Source organism: Neophocaena asiaeorientalis, unplaced genomic scaffold (assembly GCF_003031525.2).
Source record: "Neophocaena asiaeorientalis asiaeorientalis breed wild unplaced genomic scaffold, Neophocaena_asiaeorientalis_V1.1 scaffold182, whole genome shotgun sequence".
Lineage (NCBI taxonomy): Eukaryota > Metazoa > Chordata > Mammalia > Artiodactyla > Phocoenidae > Neophocaena > Neophocaena asiaeorientalis.
Window position 1 is genome coordinate 2,849,626 of NW_020174648.1, and position 21,777 is coordinate 2,871,402.

At 46.3% G+C, this 21,777-nt stretch overlaps 1 protein-coding gene across 1 annotated transcript in view; it reads left to right on the forward strand.

Annotated features, from left to right (window-relative positions):
* SEC16B (SEC16 homolog B, endoplasmic reticulum export factor) overlaps positions 1–21,777 on the forward strand; it is a 92,134-nt gene that overhangs the window by 61,973 nt on the left and 8,384 nt on the right. The window contains exons 14-23 of the mRNA XM_024758828.1: positions 984–1,119; positions 1,609–1,839; positions 7,103–7,200; positions 9,302–9,383; positions 13,365–13,482; positions 14,703–14,814; positions 16,431–16,536; positions 18,446–18,586; positions 19,752–19,874; positions 20,656–20,728. Coding sequence (XP_024614596.1) covers positions 984–1,119; positions 1,609–1,839; positions 7,103–7,200; positions 9,302–9,383; positions 13,365–13,482; positions 14,703–14,814; positions 16,431–16,536; positions 18,446–18,586; positions 19,752–19,874; positions 20,656–20,728 — 1,220 coding nt within the window. The remainder of the gene's footprint in view (positions 1–983; positions 1,120–1,608; positions 1,840–7,102; positions 7,201–9,301; positions 9,384–13,364; positions 13,483–14,702; positions 14,815–16,430; positions 16,537–18,445; positions 18,587–19,751; positions 19,875–20,655; positions 20,729–21,777) is intronic.

The following is a 21,777-nucleotide window of genomic DNA, read 5'->3' on the forward strand; positions in this document are numbered from 1 at the left end:
GCAGGATTGAGCTAGAACTGCTTTTACATTGCTAGTCATGTTACTGATAAATATTCAGGATGCTCTTTGTCGTGGAGAGAGGAGTCCTGGCTGGTGTCAGAAGTGAGATAATGCACCCCAAAGCCCTTAAAATATCATCACTACTGTGTAAATGTGTTCTTATCCTGAAGCTTCCCCCTCCAAGAAGATCCCCATAGTATTTTGACAGTTCCTTCAAGTAAAAATGAGTGTTGTCTCCATTTCTTACACACGGGTGTACAGGTGTGGGGTAGAGCACCGAGCTGGGTATTTGGACATTAGGGTACTGGTCCAAGTTTGATTGATTTCATTGAATGATCTCAAGCAAATAATAATTCCTGTTTATTGAGCACTTACATACACTACACAATTGGCTAATTCCTTTTTGTATGGAGGTAGACTTTAAAAAATTTTTAGTTTGAAATATAGTTGATTTACAATGTTGTGTTAGTTTCAGGTGTACAGCAGAGTAATTCATATAGATATATATACATAGGTATATATATCTATTCTTTTTCCAATTCTTTTCCGTTATAGGTTATTACAAGATACTGAGTTGGAGGTAGACTTTTTAACTATTCCTATTTTAGCGAAAAGAGCAGAGGCTCAGAGGAGATAAGAAACTTGTGTAAGCTGAGAAGTGGCTGGCTAGATTTAAACGCAGGGTTGTCTGAGCCCAAAGTCTGTGCTCTTCCTTGATACCAAACAGTCATTTCAGGTCTCTGGGCCTCAGTTTCCTCCTCTGTAAAATGGAGAGGGTGGACGAGAGAATCTCTGAGGTCCCTTCCTGTTCTATAAGGAAACAACTATTCTGTAGCTATAGACTCACTACCCCCATCCTGTATTGTCAGGCTTCTATCCCATCTCCAGCCCCAGCAACACCCTCACACTGTAGGAGGGGACTGTGGTCCTACCTGGGGGAGGAATCTGTCCCTCACTCTTTGCTCCCTGAAATCTCTCCACAGGGAAGATGTACACAAGGTGGACATCGTGACGTTTTGCCAGCAGAAAGCAGCGCAGAGTCGCAAATCTGAGACACCAGGGAGCAGAGACTCGGCTCTACTGTGGCAACTGTTGGTTCTCCTTTGTCGGCAGAACGGGGTCAGTATCACCGCTCTGGCAGGTGGGCAGGTGCAGGCTGGGTTGGAATTGAAGTCTTCCTGGGAGAGAGAAGATTTGGCTTGTGGCATGATTGATTATAAAAGGTAACATTAAAGAAGCAACAAATGGCCTCAAGGGGAAAAACTGCTCAGATGTCAATGCCAGTTTGCTAATGCTAACCTTTCCCCTGCCCTTCTCCACTAGCCTGGGGTTATCGCCCAGCTCTTGGGTTACTGCGCTAAGCAGATGATACACCTGGGAGAGTGTGCATATTTCTGGTCATCGTTGTGGCTCCTGACAGGCAGAAAGCAAGCATGAGAGTGAAGCTGGAGTTTGAATTACAACACTCTAAGAAGGGGCTGTCTTGTGTTTGCATGTCAGCCTTCTCCTGAAGAGGGCAGGTGCTCTGGTGCCTTCCTTCTTCAGCCTGGGCTGCCGGCGTGAGGATGGATAGGATTCTCTCCCAGGATGGCCCTCTTTCCCTTGCAGTCCGTGGTGGGGTCTGACATCGCGGAGCTGCTGGTGCAGGACTGCAAGAAGCTGGAGAAGTACAAGCGGCAGCCGCCTGTGGCCAACCTCATCAACCTGACGGATGAGGACTGGCCAGTACTGAGCTTGGGGACCCGGAACCTGCTCACTGGGGAGGTTCCCCCCAGCGTGGAGACGCCTGCGCAGATCGTGGAGAAATTCACTAAGTTGCTCTACTACGGAAGGAAAAAGGCAAGTGCTGTGCCCGCTTCTGCTTAAAAAAGTAACCGGCATCCCCAAACCACTCACCCCTCCCAATTGTATGAGTGACATATACTCATTTTATAGCACTTAAGTTCAGAAAGGTACAAAGAAAAAGAAGAATACCCATAATCCTATCACTAAAAGATAATGCCTGTTAACATTTTAATATATTTATTTCTAGCATTTTCAATGCGTATATATTAAAAATCAAATTAAATTACATATACAATTACTTCTTTCTTTTCCCCCTAAGAGTATATGGTGAAATACTCTCATAGCATTAAAATGTACCATTTTAAAAATGGACTATATTCTATTATATGAATGTATCACATTTTATTTAACCAGTTCACTGTTGTTGAATATATAGGCTATGTACAGATTTGTCACCCATTATAAATTATACCATTCGAACATCTTGTTGTATAAACCTTTGGCTGATTTTTTTAAGATACATTCCTAGAAGAACTACTGAGTTAAAGGCTATGCACCTTTTTTTTTTTTTTTAATTTTATTTACTTCTGGCTGTGTTGGGTCTTCGTTGCTGTGCACGGGCTTTCTCTAGTTGTGGCGAACGGGGGCTACTCTTTGTTGTGGTGCGCGGGCTTCTCATTGCAGTGGCTTCTCTTGTTGTGGAGCACGGGCTCAAGGCTCATGGGCTTCAGTAGTTGTGGCTCTAGGCATACAGGCTTCAGTAGTTGTGGCTCGCAGGCTCTAGAGCGTGGGCTCAGTAGTTGTGGCGCACGGGCTTAGTTGCTCCGCGGCATGTGGGATCTTCCCAGGCCAGGGCTCGAACTCATGTCCGCTGCATTGGCAGGTGGGTTCTTAACCACTGTGCCACCAGAGAAGTCCCAAGGCTATGCACTTTTAAAAGGTTCTTCACATATACACTAAATCAGTTTCCAGAAAGTTTGTTTACAAATGATATCCCCATCAGTTATATCTAAAATATACCTATCAATACTGAATACTTTAATTCCACTGATGAAGTGATGCCTTGTTTATTTTGATATGTAAATTAGAATTTATTAATTAAAATTTTAAAATTGAGCTATATTTGACAAAATTGTAAGATATTTAAAGTGTACAGTATGATGGTTTGATATACATATACATTGTGAAAGGATTCCTCCCATTTAGATAATTAACACATCCATCACCTCACGTGTTTCCCTATTATTTTATGCCTTGTTTAATTTTGAAGTTGAACTTACATTTTACAAAAGTCTTAAATATTTGAATATATGACTGAAATCAATTTGAATCAATCTAATTAAAAAAATCAAAAGATGAAAGGGATATAATGGGAGAAATGATGCTGTCCCCCACCTCCTCGCCATGCAATTTCTCTCATTGAAATATCCAAAGATATTTTCTGCATATATAATTATTTTCTCCTTTGTTCCCTTATAGCATACTATGTACCATTTCTTTACCTTCCTTTTGTCATTTAGCAAACTACTTTAGGAAACACTCTATGTTGGGGTTGGCATTTTTTTTCTGTAAAGGGACAGACAGTAAATATTTTAGGCTTTGCAGGCCATGGGGTCTCTACTCAACTGTGCTGTTGTCCCCTGAAAGCAGCCACAGACAATCTGTAAATAAATGGGTGTGGCTGTGTTTCAATAAAACTTCATTTATCGACATAGAAATTTGAAATATATATCACTTTCATGTGATGAAATATTATTCTTCTTTTGATTTTTTCCAGTAATTTAAAAATGTAAAAACTATTCTTAGCTTGTGGGCTGTACCAAAACAGGCAGTGGGCTGAATTTGGTCTTCAGGCCACGTTTTGCTGTCTCCTGTTCCTTATAGTATATAAATACCTTCCTCATTATTTCTTACGGCTGCATAGGTTTCTATAGATAAATTATAATTGATTCAACTAAACCTCTATAGATTGACATTTAGATTATTTCTAGTCTTTTGCTGCTACAAATAATGCTGCAATGAATAACATTGTCATTTTGCCATATGGAGAGAATATATGTAATGAAAGTTTGTGGAAGTGGAAGCTTTGGGTCAAAGGGTATATGGTTTGTAATTTTGATAGATATCGACAAATTGCTGTTTTAGAGGTACCGATTACTCTATCAGCAATGTATGAGAGTGTCTGTCTCCCCACACTGTCACCAGCCCAGTGTGTTTCCAAACTTTTGGATATGTGCCAATCTGAGAGGTGAAAAAAAGTATAGTAGTTATTTGCATTTCTCATTATAAATGAAGTTGAATATCCTTTAATCTGTGATTATTTTTTGACATGGATTTTCCACATTTTCCTGTTGGAATTTTGATCCCCACTTATTGATTTGTAGGAGCACTTTACTTTTTAAGGATTTTCTGTCCAAAATCACTTTTTTGGGGTCATATTTAGAAAGGTTTTTCCTGCTTCAAAATTGATTTATGAAAATAAAGTTGAAGTACTTTTGTGACTTCACCTTTACATTTAAATCTTTAATTGTATGTATTTGTATGTGATGTTATCTTTTAAATGAGTGTAAGATATACTCAGTGAAAATTAATGGGATCAACTTATAGGATCTATATGTATGTATATATATGTATGTATGTGTGTGTGTGTGTGTGTGTGTGTGTTTGTGTGTGTGTGTGTGTATTCATTATATAGTAGGGACTTGCTATTTCACCAGTGATTCATTTATTCAATAAACATTTATTAAGCAGCCACTACTTCTAAGACATTGAACCCAGTCGGGGGATACAGAAATAAATCAGTGATAATCTCTTTCCTTAAGAATGATAAATAATGACTATAACAACAGCAATAAAGTGAATATTTGAAAAATACTTTCTATGTGCCAGATACTCACTTAACACCTTACATGCATTATCTCATTTATCTTCGTAGTAGGTCCTATTCTTGTTTTATGTATTTACCAAGGAGGAAAGTTAGTAAATAATAAAGCCAGGGTTTAGATTTAGGCAGCCTGGTGCCTGAGCTTGGGCTTGTAATCAACTACCACATCTCCTGTCATACACTGACCCATAGGTAAGCGGTGGGTAGGTAGAGCACTATGGGAGTTCACGGTGATCTATGAGGAGCTGGACACCACAATATCTAAAACCTTTAACACTTGACTGGGGTCTTATTTCTGGCATTGTGTGAGATTGACATCCTTGATATAAGTTCTCAATTTCTTCACTTATTCTTAAATTATATTTTTGGAGATGTAGATTTTTGAGTAAACTAGTAATTCTCAACCAATCATTAGTAACTCCTTTGAAAAATACTATTATGAAATAGTTTAACATACAAAAAGAGCATTTTTTTAAAGATTTCACCTGTTTTTCTTTTTTTAAAAATTTAAGTATAGTTGATTTACAATGTTACATTAATTTCTGCTGTACAGCGAAGTGATTCAGTTATACATATATATGCGTTCTTTTTCTAAATATTCTTTTCCATTATGGTTTATCACAGAATATTGAATATAGTCCTCTGTGTTATACAGTAGGACCTTGTCGTTTCAAAAAGAGCAATCTTAATGTCATTTTTACTTCCACTGGATATGAGGCTGAATTTCTTAACTGTGATTGTTTAAATTTATTCCCTCTTCAAAGAAGATAACATGGGAGATGTTGGGATAATCGAATAAATTTTCATTTGGAGGTAGAAATACCTCATTAGTGACCTCCTGTCCAAAAATCACATTATTTGGGGGCCACTAAGGAAATTATTAATACCAGGTCAACCTCACATATAAACTAAGCTCTTACTAAATAGTTTTGAAAATTAAATGAAGAGGTAAATATGTGTGTGTGTATGTTTTAAAATTTGCAGCTTCAAACCCATGTCACCAAGTTAACAGTGTCATTAATTTGATGTATGAAGTTGATAGTTAACAAGCACTTGATAGTAAGCAGTTAGTTATAGTGTTAGCTGGGGGTAGGTTAACTACTATGTATACTGGCTTAAACATAACAGCAGCCTCGGGATTTCCCTGGCGGTCCAGTGGTCCTTAGGACTCCACGCTTCCAAAGCAGGGGGCATGGGTTTGATCCCTGGTCAGGAAACTAAGATCCTGCATGCCGCATGGTGCAGCCAAAACCAAACGAACAAACCAACAACCCTCCACCCCACCAAACCATAATAGCAGCCTCTTTCTTTTCATGCGAGAGTACTGGGCAGGTGAACAGAAGATGGGGCAGGCCTCCTCCATGTACTCACCCAGGGACTCAGCTGTACGAGGCTCCACCATCTTCAACGCAGAGTCTCTAAAGTTTCTGGGAGTCATCTTCATTCCAGCCCGATGGGGAAGAGGCCATGGAGGGTTGAGCACGGGGAGGGGTTCTATGGGCCAGACCTGGAAGCTTCACACATCGCTTCCCTTCCCATCTCAGTGCCACACCTCAGTGCCAGGGAGGTGGGAAATGCAGTCCGGCTCTTGGCCTAGGAAGGGGAACTTGGATTTGGGTGAGGAGCTAGCAGTCTCTGCCACAGTTGTTAATAAAGAAATGGTTCCTTGGGGCTTCCCTGGTGGCGCAGTGGTTAAGAGTCCACCTGCCGATGCAGGGGACACGGGTTCGTGCCCTGGTCCGGGAAGATCCTACATGCTGCGGAGCGGCTGGGCCCGTGAGCCATGGCCGCTGAGCCTGCGTGTCCGGAGCCTGTGCTCCGCAACGGGAGAGGCCACAACAGTGAGAGGCCCGCGTACCGCAAAAAAAAAAAAAAAAAAGAAATGGTTCCTCAAGAGGGGGTATCTGTATGTGTATGGCTTATTCATTTGGTTGTGCAGTGGAGGCTAACACAACATTGTAAAGCAACCATACTCCAATAAAAACTAATTAAAAGAAAGAAAGAAAGAAATGGTTCCTCTACCACGCCCCCACGAACACCATCTTGCAACTCGTCTTTTGAGACCCAGTGCTGGGGGTGAGATGCTTCTCTCATTTTTTGGTGCTTAGGTTCATAAAAGTATTGTGTGACTTTGGCTAAAGAGAAAGCTAACTGGAAACTATGTCTGAGGGGGAGCTAATGCAATCACATAAGGGGTTTGATAAGGTGAAGCCTGGAGAAAGGGGCAGCTTAGAGAGAAGTACCTGCCAGTTAAAGCCATTTCTCTACCGTTCCTTTCTCACGTTCCCAGGGGAGGCTCTGAGAGTCTTCTTGGAAGCCCGGCCTCTGCTGCAGAGGGGGTGGGGGTGGGGCAGTCCCCAAGCACAGTCATTTGCTGTCACTCTTAGAGGCAGGTGAGCAAGGTGGTACTGAAGGTGATGTGTGTGTTTTCAGGAAGCCTTGGAGTGGGCCATGAAGAACCATTTGTGGGGTCATGCTTTGTTCCTTGCCAGCAAGATGGACCCAAGGACCTACAGCTGGGTCATGAGTGGGTGAGTTGGGGATGTGCCAAGAAGACCAATGGAGCAGAGCGGCATCCCCTCCAAAGGTGGAGGTGAGGGTGGGGAGAAATGCAAGATGCACTGAAAGGCCCCACCCTCCAAGCATCTTTCCAGTTCTGAGTTGGACGTAGCATTTCTCTTCTCCAGATCCTAATAAACTAGACACAGACACATTCTTTCTAGCTGGTAAATTGAATAAAACATTTTACTAATGTTTCCCAGGGTCAAAGTTTCCAAAAATTAAGTCGGTTTCTACATTGCAGTAGCCTTCTCTCTTTGGGAGGGTCTGCTCTGGAGACTTCCATCAGTGAGGGGGTAGATCACTTAAGGGAAACTGACAGAGCCTGAAGCCTGAGAGTAACTTACTGCTTCGTCCTGCAGCACGGGTGTGGGTGCTGGGAAGTAGGAAGGGATACAGGGTAGCAGGACTGCAAGCTGTGGTAGAAAGGGGTTTATAGGACTGGGGATTAGATCCAGCAGTCTTCATCTACTGGGAGATGTCAAGACTGAAGGCATCCCTTCAGGTTACACTGGGCCACCAGGACCCGGGTGCCGGGGGTACCGGAAATAATACCCAAACCAGGACAGAATAGGAATGGAGGTGTGAGTACCTAGCCAGGAATTTAGAACAAGGGCAATGAAACAGCTGAAGAGACTCAGAACCAAATGGAGGTGGAGGTATATGGGGTGCTGTAAGGGGTCAGCCCTTCAGGCTGCAGTTAGCATCCATGGATTGTTGGGGACAGATGTGTGGCAGGGGTGGGAGCCCTCCTATAAGGAGCAGCCTTGGGTTAGACAGAGAAAAGGATGGTACCTCAAAATTTGTCTTCTCACGTTGGTTAAAGCCGTGAAGCTACCGTCTCTGCTTATCTTATATTTCAATCCCCCGTACATCCCGTTGGGCAGAGAGTTGGATGAGAAGATGGACACCCACACTTTAAGTTCAGTCTGTGGGGCTAACGTCTGTCACTACCTGGGAGCCCATTCTTCACCATGGCTTCCATGAAATCTCTTTATTACTCTGACCCTCGGTTTTCCCGGGGACTAGTGACACCACCACGTACTTCGTTATGTTCAGAGACCGGAATGGTGAGAAGCTCTGAACTTCTATTAGGAGAAGCACTCTGAGCTCCGGGGGAAAGGTGCTGTTAAAAAAAAGATGGTGTTGGACTTCCCTGGTGGCGCAGTGGTTGGGAGTCCGCCTGCCGATGTGGGGGACACGCGTTCGTGCCCCGGTCCGGGAAGATCCCACATGCCGCGGAGCGGCTGGGCCCGTGAGCCTATGGCCGCTGAGCCTGCGCGTCCGGAGCCTGTGCTCCGCAGCGGGAGAGGCCACAGCGGTGAGAGGCCCGTGTACCGCAAAAAAAAAAAAAAGATGGTGTTCCGAGGGATGAGTTTCCTTTGGGTTTTGGAAACGAACATCCCACAACTCCACACTGTAGCATATATCTCGGCTACAGATTTTTGCCTTGGGCCATCGCTATCTGATGGGGCCCAGTGAATCATGCAAAATCTCTCTTACTGAGTATGCTTAAATCTCAAATCAGCCATAGAGCTTATTATATCCTTGTTAAGCAGATCCCATGGTTTGTCATCAGCATGATCATTTCTGGTCCCTGCTCTACGCCTCTTTGGTTACTGAAAATGACTATGTAGTGCTTGTGAGCAAAAGCAGTAGAGACCCAGGCTAGCGATGAGCCCGGAAAACAGCACTGAGAGCTGTGGGCCTGGGGAGGAGGGCTGCTGTGGGGCAGTGGGCGTGGAGGGTGCCTGGGGAGGAGGTGCCCACCGTTGGGCTCTCAGGGGTCTTTGAAGTATTTGTGGCTCACCTCCGTGATGGACGGAGGCCTATAAAATAGTTACTCAAGAGTTAGGGAGTCAGTGCTAAAATGCCGAAGATCTTCCCCAGTAATGAGGTCTATTTGGCGTGTGTGGTGGGATGGAGCAGAGGCACAACTGAAAAGAGAGACTCAAGTTCCAAAAGAAGCTGCTCAATCAAATACAAGTAGATGAGGCCTTGTGCCTCACAGGCAATGGGTTAGAGGCTCTCTTGGCTGGATTCCCACTGACGGGCAGTCTCCTCTCTCTGCAGCTTCACCAGCACGCTGGCGCTCAACGACCCACTGCAGACCCTCTTCCAGCTCATGTCCGGAAGGATCCCACAGGCAGCCACGGTACCCTCTGTGACAGGACCCCCTCAACACCCCAGCACCCTAAGGGTTTAGGGGGTAGGGACTGCTCGGGAATGAGGTGATGGCTTTAGAGATGAAAAATAAGTAATTACTGTTGGTTAATCACCTCCCATGTGCCTGGCCCTGTGCTAAGCGCTGTGATGCATGTTATTTCGTTTAACGCACGGAGGTAGGAATGATTATCCCTGTTTTGCAGACGTGAGGACTGAGTAGCAAAGGTGTAAAATGACCAAGATCACAGAGCTAGGAGTAGTGGAGTCAGGATGGGCCCAGGTCTGTCTGATTCCAAAGACTGTGCCCTTTCCACAATCCACAGCTACCCACTGTGTGGCAAATAGCAAGAGAACCCGAGGCTGCTCTCCACGCTTCCCACAACCAGGCTTTCTTTCTTCCCCACCACTGCACGTGACCCTTCAAAGCTGGACATGTTAGATTCTACGTCATCAGTGTGGGATGTGGCTCAGGAGAACCCTGAAGCCAGCTTGATAGTTTTCCCATTATAAGTGTTGATCTTTTTGTCCCAAGGTATTCCTTCCCTATCCTCGAAGTCCAATAACTACTGAGATATATCTTGTTGTTGACTGTCTGTGTCAGTTATTCGGGGATACAGCACGCTCTTTTAATATGTGCATCCATATCTTACAGTTCCAGAGAAATTTCTTGAACTATATCCTTCAGTTTTTATTTTGTTCTCTTATTTTGGTTTTCTTTTCAGGAACACCCTCTATACACAAAATATATATAGTTCATATATATATATATATATATATATATATGAACTATATACATATATACATGTGAATTATATATATAATTTTCTCTTTAATTAAAAAAAATTTTTTTTTGTTTCAATTCTTTCTTTCTTCTTTGTTGCTGTGTGTCCATCCTGTGTGTCCCTTACTGTGTTTTCATCAGTGTCTCTTGGCTTCTGTGCTTTTTCCATTTTTGTCTTTATTTCTTTGATTTTTCTCCCACTTCTCTCCTGAGCTCTGCAGGTCACATTTACCTCCTCCTGTTCTCCACCATCTCTTTCCTCTGCTCCTGTAACTTAGCTTTAGACCCTTGCTTCCTAGAACAAATTGTTTCATTATTTTACTTAAATTCATGATGAAATGTTTGGTGACAATTCTTTGTTTTGTGGAAACATTTTTCTGGTGAATGTTCTCTCTGCCTTCCCCCCTCCTTTTATCTTGATGGTATATTTGTAGCGATTCTGTACTTGTTCCTTCATAGGCTTCAGGTCTTCCCTGGATGGGTTATTTATGGGAGGTTTGAGCTGGGGAGGTGCCAGGGCCATATTCCAGGAAAGCTGGCATTTCCGCATGACCTGGTGTTTTCTGTGAGCATCTTTGCTTCTCCCCAGCCAGTGGAGATGGCTGTGGGATCCCCTCCCTCTGGTATTCTCTCTCTCTGCCTCTTAAACCCACCTCTGTTCAATCTCCATTACTTTTGGAAGCCTTTTCTTGTGTTTAGAGGCTTGGATTTTTGCTGACACCTAGTTTCAATGAAAATGTACTTCACGCTTTTGCTTTTTTGTCTCTCTTATTGCTGTGGACAATTTCAAGAAAAGAAAAGAGAAATGATGACTTTCATGCCCCCTCGTCAAACCAGCTGGCTATACTGGAACATGGGGTGCACCTCACAATTCTGCTGAGGGCCTGTGCTCTGCAATGAAATTGCACCATGTCACAAAGCACTAAATGCAGGAAAATATGTAATCAGCATACAGTCCATTGGGTCTCATTGCACTGGTAGAGTTTGCTAAATGTTCCCTACTCTTGGGTGAGAAAACCGAGGAGCCAGAGGTGATATTTGCAGTATTTGACCCTAGTGTTTGAGAGTTTCCTAGCATCGTAGCATCCTGTAAAAGGCTAGACTTTGGTACTTATAATAAGAGGAGTAGTGGAAAAAGCATGGCAGCTGGAAAACACAGACGTGGGCTTCTGTCACAGGCTTAACCTAGACTCTACTCCTCACTGTTGTGGGAACTGGGCCCTGCTACTTAATCTCAGAGCCTCAGTTTTTCTTCTTTGTGGGCATTTTGATGCCTAGCAGAGCTACTGTAAAAATTAAAGGGGAGAGAATATCTGAACATATCAACCACCATGCTTGGCCCACTGAAGTTAGTTAATAAGCGTTATCTCTCTCTCTTCTCCCTCCATAGACCTGCTTTACAGTGATTTTTTTTTTCCAAATCGCCTGGGGGAGGAGACAGAAGAATTACTTCTAAGTTTTTGTTCTTTTAGCAAGGGCTTTTCTTTTGCTAGAAAGAAAAGTTTCAGCAAGAAAGAGCCTGGCTCACATGTTAAAATGGGGATAATAATAGTACCTAACGCACGTGATTGTTCTTAGGAGAAATGCTTATTAGCATAGGCTGTGGCCCAGGGTCAGGGTGCAGTAAGTGAGAACTGCTGTTATTATTGTGATTTATTGTCATCATCGTCCTCATTCACACTGCATTGCCCAGATAAACAGAGTCACTATAAAATGGAGTTGGGTAAAGCATCTTTTGTTCTATGGGATAATTACAAATACAATACCAAATAACTGTGAATTGTTTTGACCTCCAGATCTTAGGTATTACTGTCAATCTCCTGCTCTATCTTTTCAGTATAACAAATTGGAGGAGAGACTGGTCTGCAAATCACCTCTTTCCTTTGCTGTGCTTCTGTGTGTGTGTGTGTGTGTGTGTGTGTGTGTATATTTATATATGTAATTTATAATGTGCAAACCACGTGTAAGGCACTATGCTATGGGCTTCATCTAACTATATTATTATCAACAGTTATCCTGGGGTGAAGTGAGAGAGTAGCATTGACATATATACACTACCAAATGTAAAATGGATGGCTAGTGGGAAGCAGCTGCATAGCACAGGGAGATCAGCTCCGTGCTTTGTGACCACCTAGAGGGATGGGATAGGGAGGGTGGGAGGGAGACGCAAGAGGGAGGGGATATGGGGATATATGTATACATATAGCTGACTCACTTTGTTATACAGCAGAAAGTAACACAACATTGTAAAGCAATTACACTCCATTAAAGATGTAAAAAAAAAAAAATCCTGGCAGGTAGACATCATGATCTCCGTTTAAGAGATAAAGAAACAAAGGTTCAAAGACATAAAGAAACTTGCCCAAGAGGCAGGACCCCAGGTGAATCCAGGGCCTGTGTCGTTTCTCTGACATTGTGTTGTTTCCTTATTGATATTCCCTGTCCTGAAATTCCCCTTCATTCAGGAGAAGGGCGGCCCATCATTCGTGAGGGACTTCTGCCTGCTCCCACTTCTCTGATTATACTCTACCGTCCCCTCGTGGAGCTCTGCTGCCTCTGCATGGTCACCAGAGGAAGGGGACACAGTGCTGGCTGGGCCACTTGGCCTGGTTTTCTCACTCCTCAAGAGGCGATAGGAATTAGAGTTCACAGGGTTGTTGTGAAGATTAAAGAAGGTGATGTGTGAGAGAGGGCTTTGGCTTTGTAAAACCAGAAAACATTAGCCATTTGGTAATAGGTATCAAGGAGCCCAGTGTTCCCCTGTCTTCTAACTGGCTTCTAACTCTTCCCATGAACCAAGGGTATTTGATCCTCTGCCTCCCACTGAAACATCAGTTGTTTTTTTTTTGATTTTGTCCCTAGCTATTGGGGTTAGGGGCACCAGGAGGAAATCTGAAAATTATTGACCAAGAGTGTCATTCCATTTATCCATCTCCCAACATCCCTCTGTGTGTGTGTATGTATGTATGTATGTATGTATATGTGTCTGTCTGCCTGCCTATTCATCCTTCTAAGAGTTTTGCTTTTTTAAAAAGAGACGCAAAATCAATGAGTGGCCACATTGCCGGCAGCATAATGGGAGTTCCCGGAAAACCAGGAAATAGACAACAACCTTCCTTACTTACCTATATTCTGGTCGGGGCTACATACATTACTCAGTCAATTTTCAATTTTTCTGCTGCTTTTCAGTGTTGTGGGGACGAGCAGTGGGGAGACTGGAGGCCGCACTTGGCTGTGATTCTGTCGAATCAAGGTGGGGACCCGGAGCTGTATCAGCGCACGATTGTCACCATGGGGGACACCCTGGGTAAGCAGACACCAGTTCCATCCCCTCCTCTCCTCTATTTCCAGGCCAGCTTTAACCACTCTGTGCTTAGATTCTTAGGTTCTGTGTTGGGCCCGAGTCTATGCCTCAGGCTTTGCTTTGACCCAGGAGCCTCAGTGTTTTGGGGACAGAAACTCCAGGGAGAGGGGTGTCCTTCTTGCCTTTCTGTTTCCCAGTTTTCCGCTGCGAGCCAGTGCAGGCCAGGCCCCTGAGACTCTGGGGTCTGCCACTGTAGGAGGCTCCCCTGAGTAGGTGATTCCTATGCCTGGGTCAGATTCCCGTGCAGATGGAGTTAACACACGGGGGCATCTCGCCTACTGTTGTTGTTAGTCCCGTGGTGACCCAGCTCAACCAGATAGGAAATTCTATTTTTGCCTGAACTACCCTGGGTAATCGTATAATCTTTATTTCTATCACCTCTCTGTGAATGTGGCCTCATAAACACTTAGGGGCTGTTAAATGTTCCAGATCAGTGGTTCTCAGATTTGGTCAAGGGCCAGAACGTCTAGAAATCATAGCTTTGTGGCACTTCGTGAAATACTGCTCTGCTAAACTTAAAATAGCTACGCGTCAGATTGTGACCAGTCAAATGGCAGGTTGTTCAGCACCTGGGTAGAAAGAGAACTAACTTTTGCCGAACCTTCTTGGGTGCCGGGCCCCGTGCTAGTTACTTTACCTATTTGAATTAATTCAATGTTGAGGTAATGGAAAATGCATGGGAGAACATTTTAAAACTGGGAACAATTTGGTAATGAATGTAATTTTTATGATCACTGGGAAAGGTCTTCTGTTGTTTGACTTTAGCAGGGGAGGCATTAGTGCCCCAAGAAGCCTAATTTAAAAACTGCTACTCCCAACGGCCAGCTTCTCTGCTCAGATGTAGGCATTTCTACCCATTTCTCCCTCTCCAGAAGGACGAAAATGCTTAGAAACGTCCTCATTGAAAATCCATTAGGGGGAACGTGAAATAGTGCCTTATTCTGGCTGAAGAGAAGTGAAATAATGTCGGAGGCCAAAAATGCGGTAGGAGAGGGAGTAGGGTTTGGGGTCTGTGACTCGTAGTGTGAAAAGCTCGTTCCTTTATCCCCATGAGGCTCTCCGCTCCGACCCCCAAGCTCCTCTCCAGCCCCCTCCCATCCCCCCCAGATGGTGGGTCCTCATGTGGGCGTGTTCCGTGACCGGGGCTTGCTCTCCTCCTGCAGCTGGGAAGGGGCTGGTGGAAGCAGCTCACTTCTGCTACCTCATGGCTCACGTGCCCTTCGGCTCCTATACCGTGAAGACAGACCACCTGGCCTTGCTGGGCAGTAGCCACAGGTATGCGATCTTCTGGGGGAAAGGGAATGGGAAGGACATCTTCCAGGTGATTGGTTTAGCCCTTGCTGGGCTACATGGCTCCATTTTCCATAGTCTTGTGTGAATTTCGGCCACTGCTGGTCCCCTCCTCTGGGATGGTTTTCCGCACAGGTAGGCTCTGGCGGAGGAGATGCCGGGTGGGTGCCGCATCACACCGCCAGGGGGCCTCAGGTCCAGGCCCTACTCCGGGGAAGCTGTGAACTGGTGCCTGTGGGTTGCATTGTACCCCTATGGCCACTCGGTGGCGCCCTGGCTCCGTGATCAGAGAGTGAGTCTTCAGAAAATGCTTAGCGGGAGCGCGGCGGCTTGAGCCTCTGCGTCAGGCAGCTCTGGACCAGTTCTCAGAGCCCGCCTTGGGCAAAACCCGAAAGTGGAAGACGTTTGTCTAGCCACCACACCCTACACTGACTTGGGGCACAAGCTACTCAGAGTCCCGCCTGTCACTTATTCCCTGCTGGCCGTAGTATTAGGCTTTTCACACAGAAGGACCTTAATAATCCCCTAGACAATGAATAAACGGACAAAAAGACCGGCTTACTCTCTAGCTGCCCTCCACATTCTAGATCTCTCTTTCTCTTTCCCTGTAATAGTTAAGATTTCCTAAGCTCTTACATTGTGCCAGCCGTTTTATTTGCACTATTTCCTTTAATCATTACACATTTACCCTGTGAAGAAGGTACGCTTTTAATCTTCACTTTATAGAGGAGGGAAACCAAGGCACAGAGAGGTTAAGTAACTTGTCTAAGATGGTACAGCTAGTGTGGGGTCAGGTTGGACTTGAAATCCAGACTGTCAGGCTTTTCTTTGTAGAAACGCATCCTCTCATAGCCTGTCTGTCAAGGTCACGGTCTCTGATAGCACCTAGTTGGCTTGTCAAAGAGGCCTGTCTGGGCCAAATGGGACAGTAAGTGAAACGGTTTAATGTGTCCCCCCTCCTATGTTTATATTGTACGAGGATGTTTCTGGAGATACAGTCCTGACCCCAGGCATAGCCCCTGTGATTATGATTTCAAACCTCACAGCAGCTGTTTTGGGACCCGTGAGGACTCTGAGGGCCCCTCAGATCACGTTCACCCAGCCTGCTTCCTCACTGGAATGCACCTCCAGCACAGGGACCGTCTTCTGATTTGGGGCTCCACAGTGCTACCCTCTCTCTGCCGGGCCTTCTTTCTTCAGTGCTCCTGAACATCACATCACTCCCTCTTTTCTGCTCTTCGGCTCGGGCTATGGCGGCCTCTCACAGACGCCCGCTCTGGGTTCTCAGGGCACTAAGGCTGGCTCTCAGCGTGCTTACGGGGAGGACCCAGTGCCCCGCTGAGCTGGGTGTGAGAGCAGCTTGCCTTACGTGACCCTCCAGTAAAGATGGCAGCGATCTCCCCCTCGCCCCAGTCTCTCCCCCTCGCCTTCCCCCAGAGCCTCTGGAGGTGCAGATTCTCTTTCCATTCTTGGAGCTGCCCCAAGGATCAGCCCAGGACAGAGACTCTACCATGAATGGATGCAGCTGGTGTTTGGCCATCTACTAGGATTTAAATCTGTCCCCACCTCAATCTGTTTTATTCTTATTCCCTGGTTTTTAGTCAAGAGTTTTTGAAATTTGCAACAACTGAGGCTATCCAGAGGACGGAAATCTTCGAGTACTGTCAGATGCTGGGCCGCCCCAAATCCTTCATCCCTTCTTTCCAGGTAACTGAACCCTCACGAGGCCACCACCTTAGCTGTGTCACGTGGCTGTGGGCCACCGGGTTTTCTGCCTTGCTATCTGGCACGTAGTGGCTGGGCTAAGTCATCCACTGGGCTTTTCCTCATTAGCTGGAATGTGGGAAGGGTTAGGATGTCTTTCTAGGTCCCCTAAAGGTTTGCATTTTAAGATAGGAAAGCAAAACGCTGCAGCAGCCTCTGTGCTGGGGGCTCCTGCCTCACTGCAGACAATGAGAATCGTGCCAGCAGCCCTGGGGCTCCCCCGCTGTCTGTAGCTCCTTCTGTTCTTCTGTCTCCAGATGGCTCCACTTCTCCTCAGCCCCGCGGTCATCCTGCTGGGAGCGGGAGCAAGAAGACCCGACTGGGGGCTCTTCACCCTTCCTCCTCTCCTCTGACCTGCCGCTCCCATCTCTTTTGGATGACTCTGTTTTGTTTTGTTTTGCGGTACGCGGGCCTCTCACTGTTGTGGCCTCTCCCATTGTGGAGCACAGGCTCCGGACACGCAGGCTCAGCGGCCGTGGCTCACGGGCCCAGCCGCTCCGCGGTATGTGGGATCTTCCCGGACCGGGGCACGAACCCATGTCCCCTGCATCGGCAGGTGGACTCTCAACCACTGCGCCACCAGGGAAGTCCTGGATGACTCTGTTTTTAACTCTGGAAATTCCTCCCTGCTCTGTCCTTGGCCCCCATCCTCCTTTCTTCCCCCTAGGGCTGCAGCTGTGCAGGTGGTGTCCACGCAGGTTCTAACCTCTCTTCTCAACCTCTCTACTGGATGCCCTGTTGTCCCCTTAAATCCATAATGACTCCTTCTGTGCCTGTATTGAGAGTGCTCTCGGTGGCAGCAACACACACACACATGCACACCACCACCACCAAACACAAAACAAAGGCTTGGAAATGAATGAATTACTGCCTAGAGGGCAATGACCCAGTTAGTATCTTTTTTAAGAGTTTTACCAAAGACCCACCTTCTCCAGCAGAGCCCTGCCTGAACAGCTCCTTTGGGTCCATGCAGGTCTTCAGTCTCTTTCTTTCTGTTCTGTAGTCATCCCACCTCTCAGCTGTCTTTGGGCTGATAGCAGTGAGATTAGCTGTTTTTAGGGAATGAGTTCTACACGCCTGGAACTGTGTTATGGTGCTTTGACTGTATGATTTCTAATCCTGTGGTAATCCGGGCATGATTACCCCCCTTTTACAAAACAGGTTCCAAGGAGTTACATGCTATTGGGTCACATCTCTTGGGTACCATTTGTTCTAAGGACTTTACATGGATTATCTCACTGAATCTTTACAACAGCCGAGGGGTAGATCGTATTATCATCCCCATATTATAGTGAGGAAACCAAGGCACAGAGACGAGGTGGGGTAACTAGCTCAGTGTGCCACACCCAGCATGGAGTTGGGATTTGAACTTGGGTCTATCTGATTTCCGGCCCTCAAGCTCCATTTAGTTCTGTCACTCATGCTTCTCTGAGCCCTTACCTGTCTCTGTCTGTACACTCCCTTGGGCTTGAAGTCCCTTGCACCTCAGTCATTTTTTCTTCTTTTATCCGTCCTCCTGGTGCCTGGTCCTGTGCCCCACACACACCAGGCTTCCCAGAGATGTGGGCTGCCTGGTAAGAGTCCAGTGCATTTCCATGTTGACCAGAGCCTAGGGAGATTCAGCTGATGTGCCTTCCAGCCCTTCCTCTATGAGGACGGAACTGCAGGCTGGGTTTGGAATTGTGCCCATACACAGATAGAACGCCCCAAATGGCACAAGGCCCTCTTTAATATTTGGATCCAGAGCTAGAGGAAGTTGGCAGTCAGCTGACTTCCAAGAAGTCTTATCTCCACTTCTCTCCTTCTGTCCCTGCCTGGATGGGCTCATCGCTGGCCCTGCTCCTCTTCACAGGTGTATAAGCTCCTTTATGCTTCCCGTCTGGCAGATTATGGCCTTGCGTCCCAGGCCTTGCATTACTGCGAAGCCATTGGCACAGCCCTCTTGAGCCAGGGAGAGAACAGTCACCCTGTGCTACTAGTGGAACTCATCAAGGTGAGCTTCTCAGAGGGTTCTCTGCAGGTGTGTTATCTTCAGCGTTCAGAGGAAGCTATTGTAAAGCGGCTCAGACACCCCATTTCATCTTCTTTGCACATGCTGTAAAGTTGGAGCCCGTGGCTGTCTTTGACCACGTACGCATGTCCAGATGTGATAAGCAGAGGCCTGACACTGCACAAAGAAGGATGCTATGGGCGGGGATGGCGGCGGGGAGGGACGCAGTGAAATTGGGGGACTGAAAACCAGGCATGTGCTATGCAGGAAATTCATTCTTGCATCTGCTTTTTTGGTACAGTAAAACTGCCTGTTACGGTGAACTGTTCTAATGATAAAAGCTGGGCTTAGAAAATATTTTTTAGGGGTTAAAACAGGAAATGATCCTTATTAAAATGCTTTTAAATGCATGGAATATTTTATCACGTGTGAGATACATTCGAAAAGAGAAAACAAAAACATACCAACTTTTAGTTCCTGAGAAAGAAAACAATCAGGCAAATAATTGTTCCAATTAATTGAAGAAAAATCCATTAGCTGAGAGTAAAAAGGCAGCCCACCGTCAATTTTTTTTCGCTTTAGAGGAGGCCCAGTGTTGGATTCTGTAATCAATAAAATCTGCGGGACTGAGTCCCCTTGATGGCAAATTTCTGCCAACAGGATGATGGTTGTAGGCAGCTCAGGACCCAGAATGGAGGAGTAGGGCAGTCTGGGAACTTAATGATGGAATAGCCTTACGATACAGGCAGTCTCCTTGTAGGGAGCTTGTTAGAAATGTGGAATCTCAGGTCCCACAGATTTCTGGGATCAGAACCAGCATTTTAGCAAAAGTCCCGGGTGGTTCCTACCGGGCTTGAAGCTTGAGAAGCGCTGCTCCTGAGGGCAGCCTTGCAGAGACATAAAGCAGAGTAACAGTTTCTTCTCTGCTGCTCTCCTCCTCCCCTGTTGCTAGTTTATTTAGTGTCTAGCAACAGGATGGGTTAACTGTTTGTTTATGTTGCAATTCGGGGAAGATATCTGCTGAATTTTCTGTTTGGCAATTCTTTGTAATCTGGTTTATGAGTCAAGGCTCCCTTCTTTTTTCTTACTGCCTCTCCCTGTGGTCTGTCCATTTCACTTACTTCTCTCTCTCCTTTTCCCTCTCTTACCGTCTGGAAACCTGGCACAGCTTGCAGAGAGACTGAAGCTGTCAGATCCTCTGGTTTTAGAACGCCACCGCCGTCACCGAGGAGACAGGGACCTGGAGCCGGACTGGCTGGTACACCTTCGGGGGCATCACAAGGAGCTGCAGGTAAGTGGGGGGCAGGTCAGCGGGGTGGGCCTCTGTTTCCCTCTTGTCTGCCCTAGACCCAGAGTAGGTAGGCATGGAGGGCTCTGGGGGGTCTCCTGTCACCCATGAGGCACAGCCTGATCGGGAAAGGGGTGGCACTCAGCTTCCCTGCTGCGCCCGCGTGGAAACATTTTCCTGTGTTTGGTGTGAGACAGTGGGGCCCTCTTCCAAAGCACCCAGCCACCCTTCTCTGTGGTCCCAGAAAATACATTTTCTGACCATCAAAGCTTCCATCTCTCTGTGAGGAACAATGGCTCACAGTGGCCCTTGTCACTTTCATGTAATGTAGGGCAATTGCTTAAAAGACTTCCGGGCCTTTCCTTTTTTTGTTCTGACAATTGCAAAAGCGGCTGGTAGTAACTGTTATACAGTAATTGGAACAGGGCCTCCTCCATGTTGTTTCTCCCTCTGTCGCTGAGAAAGGGCAGGGGGATTTTTTTAGGCACACACGGCCCTTGCTTCCTGCATGTGCTGTGGGCTCTGGGGCCCACGGTTTCATTCCCTCCTCTTGCCCCTTCCTCTGGGAGAGGATGCTGCCCTGGTCCCTGCCTGCTCTGGGCAGAGCTGGGAGGTAGGAAGGGCTGAGGCTGCCCCTCCCCCTCCCCCTCCAGCCCCTGCATTCACCTGCGACTCCCTTACCTTATCACTCCTGAAGTTTCTTTTCTGACTTAATTTTAAACCGTGGTTCAGTGTTTTTGTTTTTCTTTGTGTTGCTTAAGAGGTGTTTACTTTATCTTAATAGCAAAAGGTAGCAGGAGACATTGGGGATCCTTGCTCTGCTCACTCGGATATTTTGGGAGCCAGAAAAACAACAGGTACCCAAACCAATGAACTGAATGTGTAATAGCTGACTCTCAGGATCTGATTAGACGAGATAACGCAACCTAAAAGACTCTCCCCCTTCCCTTCCTGGAGTGCCTTCCTTCTCTTTGTCAATCTAACCACAGGCATCCCTGACACTTTTTTTTTCCTTTTTTAAATTAATTAATTGATTTATTTTTGACTGTGTTGGGTCTTTGTTGTTGCACGCGGGCTTCAGTAGTTGTGGCACGTGGGCTCCGTAGTTGTGGCGCACGGGCTTAGTTGCTCCGCGGCACGTGGGATCTTCCCAGACCAGGGGTCGAACCTGTGTCCCCTGCATTGGCAGGCAGATTCTCAGCCACTGTGCCTCCAGGGAAGCCCCCGTCCCTGACACTTCTGTTTCTGCATTATTAGAGTTTTTGCTTCACATTCAGGTTTTAATCTTGTTATGTTGTGTTGTTATCTAATTGCTTCACTTGTGTCAGTACTGTCTCCCTAGCTGAATACATTCCTTGAGGCCAGAGGTGGTGGGTTATCCGTATTTCACGTTAGCGGTGGAGACATAGGAAGCGCCTATGGTGTTTGAGCATCAGTTGCTGCAGGTGTGAAATAGGTTTCAAAGTGTTTTCAACAGACCCCTCCTTTCCCTTCAGGATGCCTCTGAGTGTTGGGTTGGGCAGACGTTGTTACCCCAGTTAATTCTGTGCCCTTTCCCCAAACAGCACTCCCTGGTGGGCTCAGGACGGGGCCTCATCTTTTTACTTCTGGCTGTTTCCCAGCCTTTTTCGCTTCCTTCAGGGATAAGCGAGGGGGCAGCAAGGAAGGGCAGGCCTTGGTTTCTGTTTCCCAGCTTTGCTGCTGCAATCCCAGAATCTGGGAGGGTAAAGGGCTGCAAGAGAGCAGGCTGGGTGTTTCTGAGTGGCCACTTCCGCTGGGAAGCAGCTGTGTCTCCTGTCACCCAATGGAGCAGGTGGGTCAGATGACCACACCAGTTCCATAACCTTGGGGCAGCCATTGTCCCCGTCCACACCTTGGTCTGTCTCTTCAGCAACATGGCGGAGCC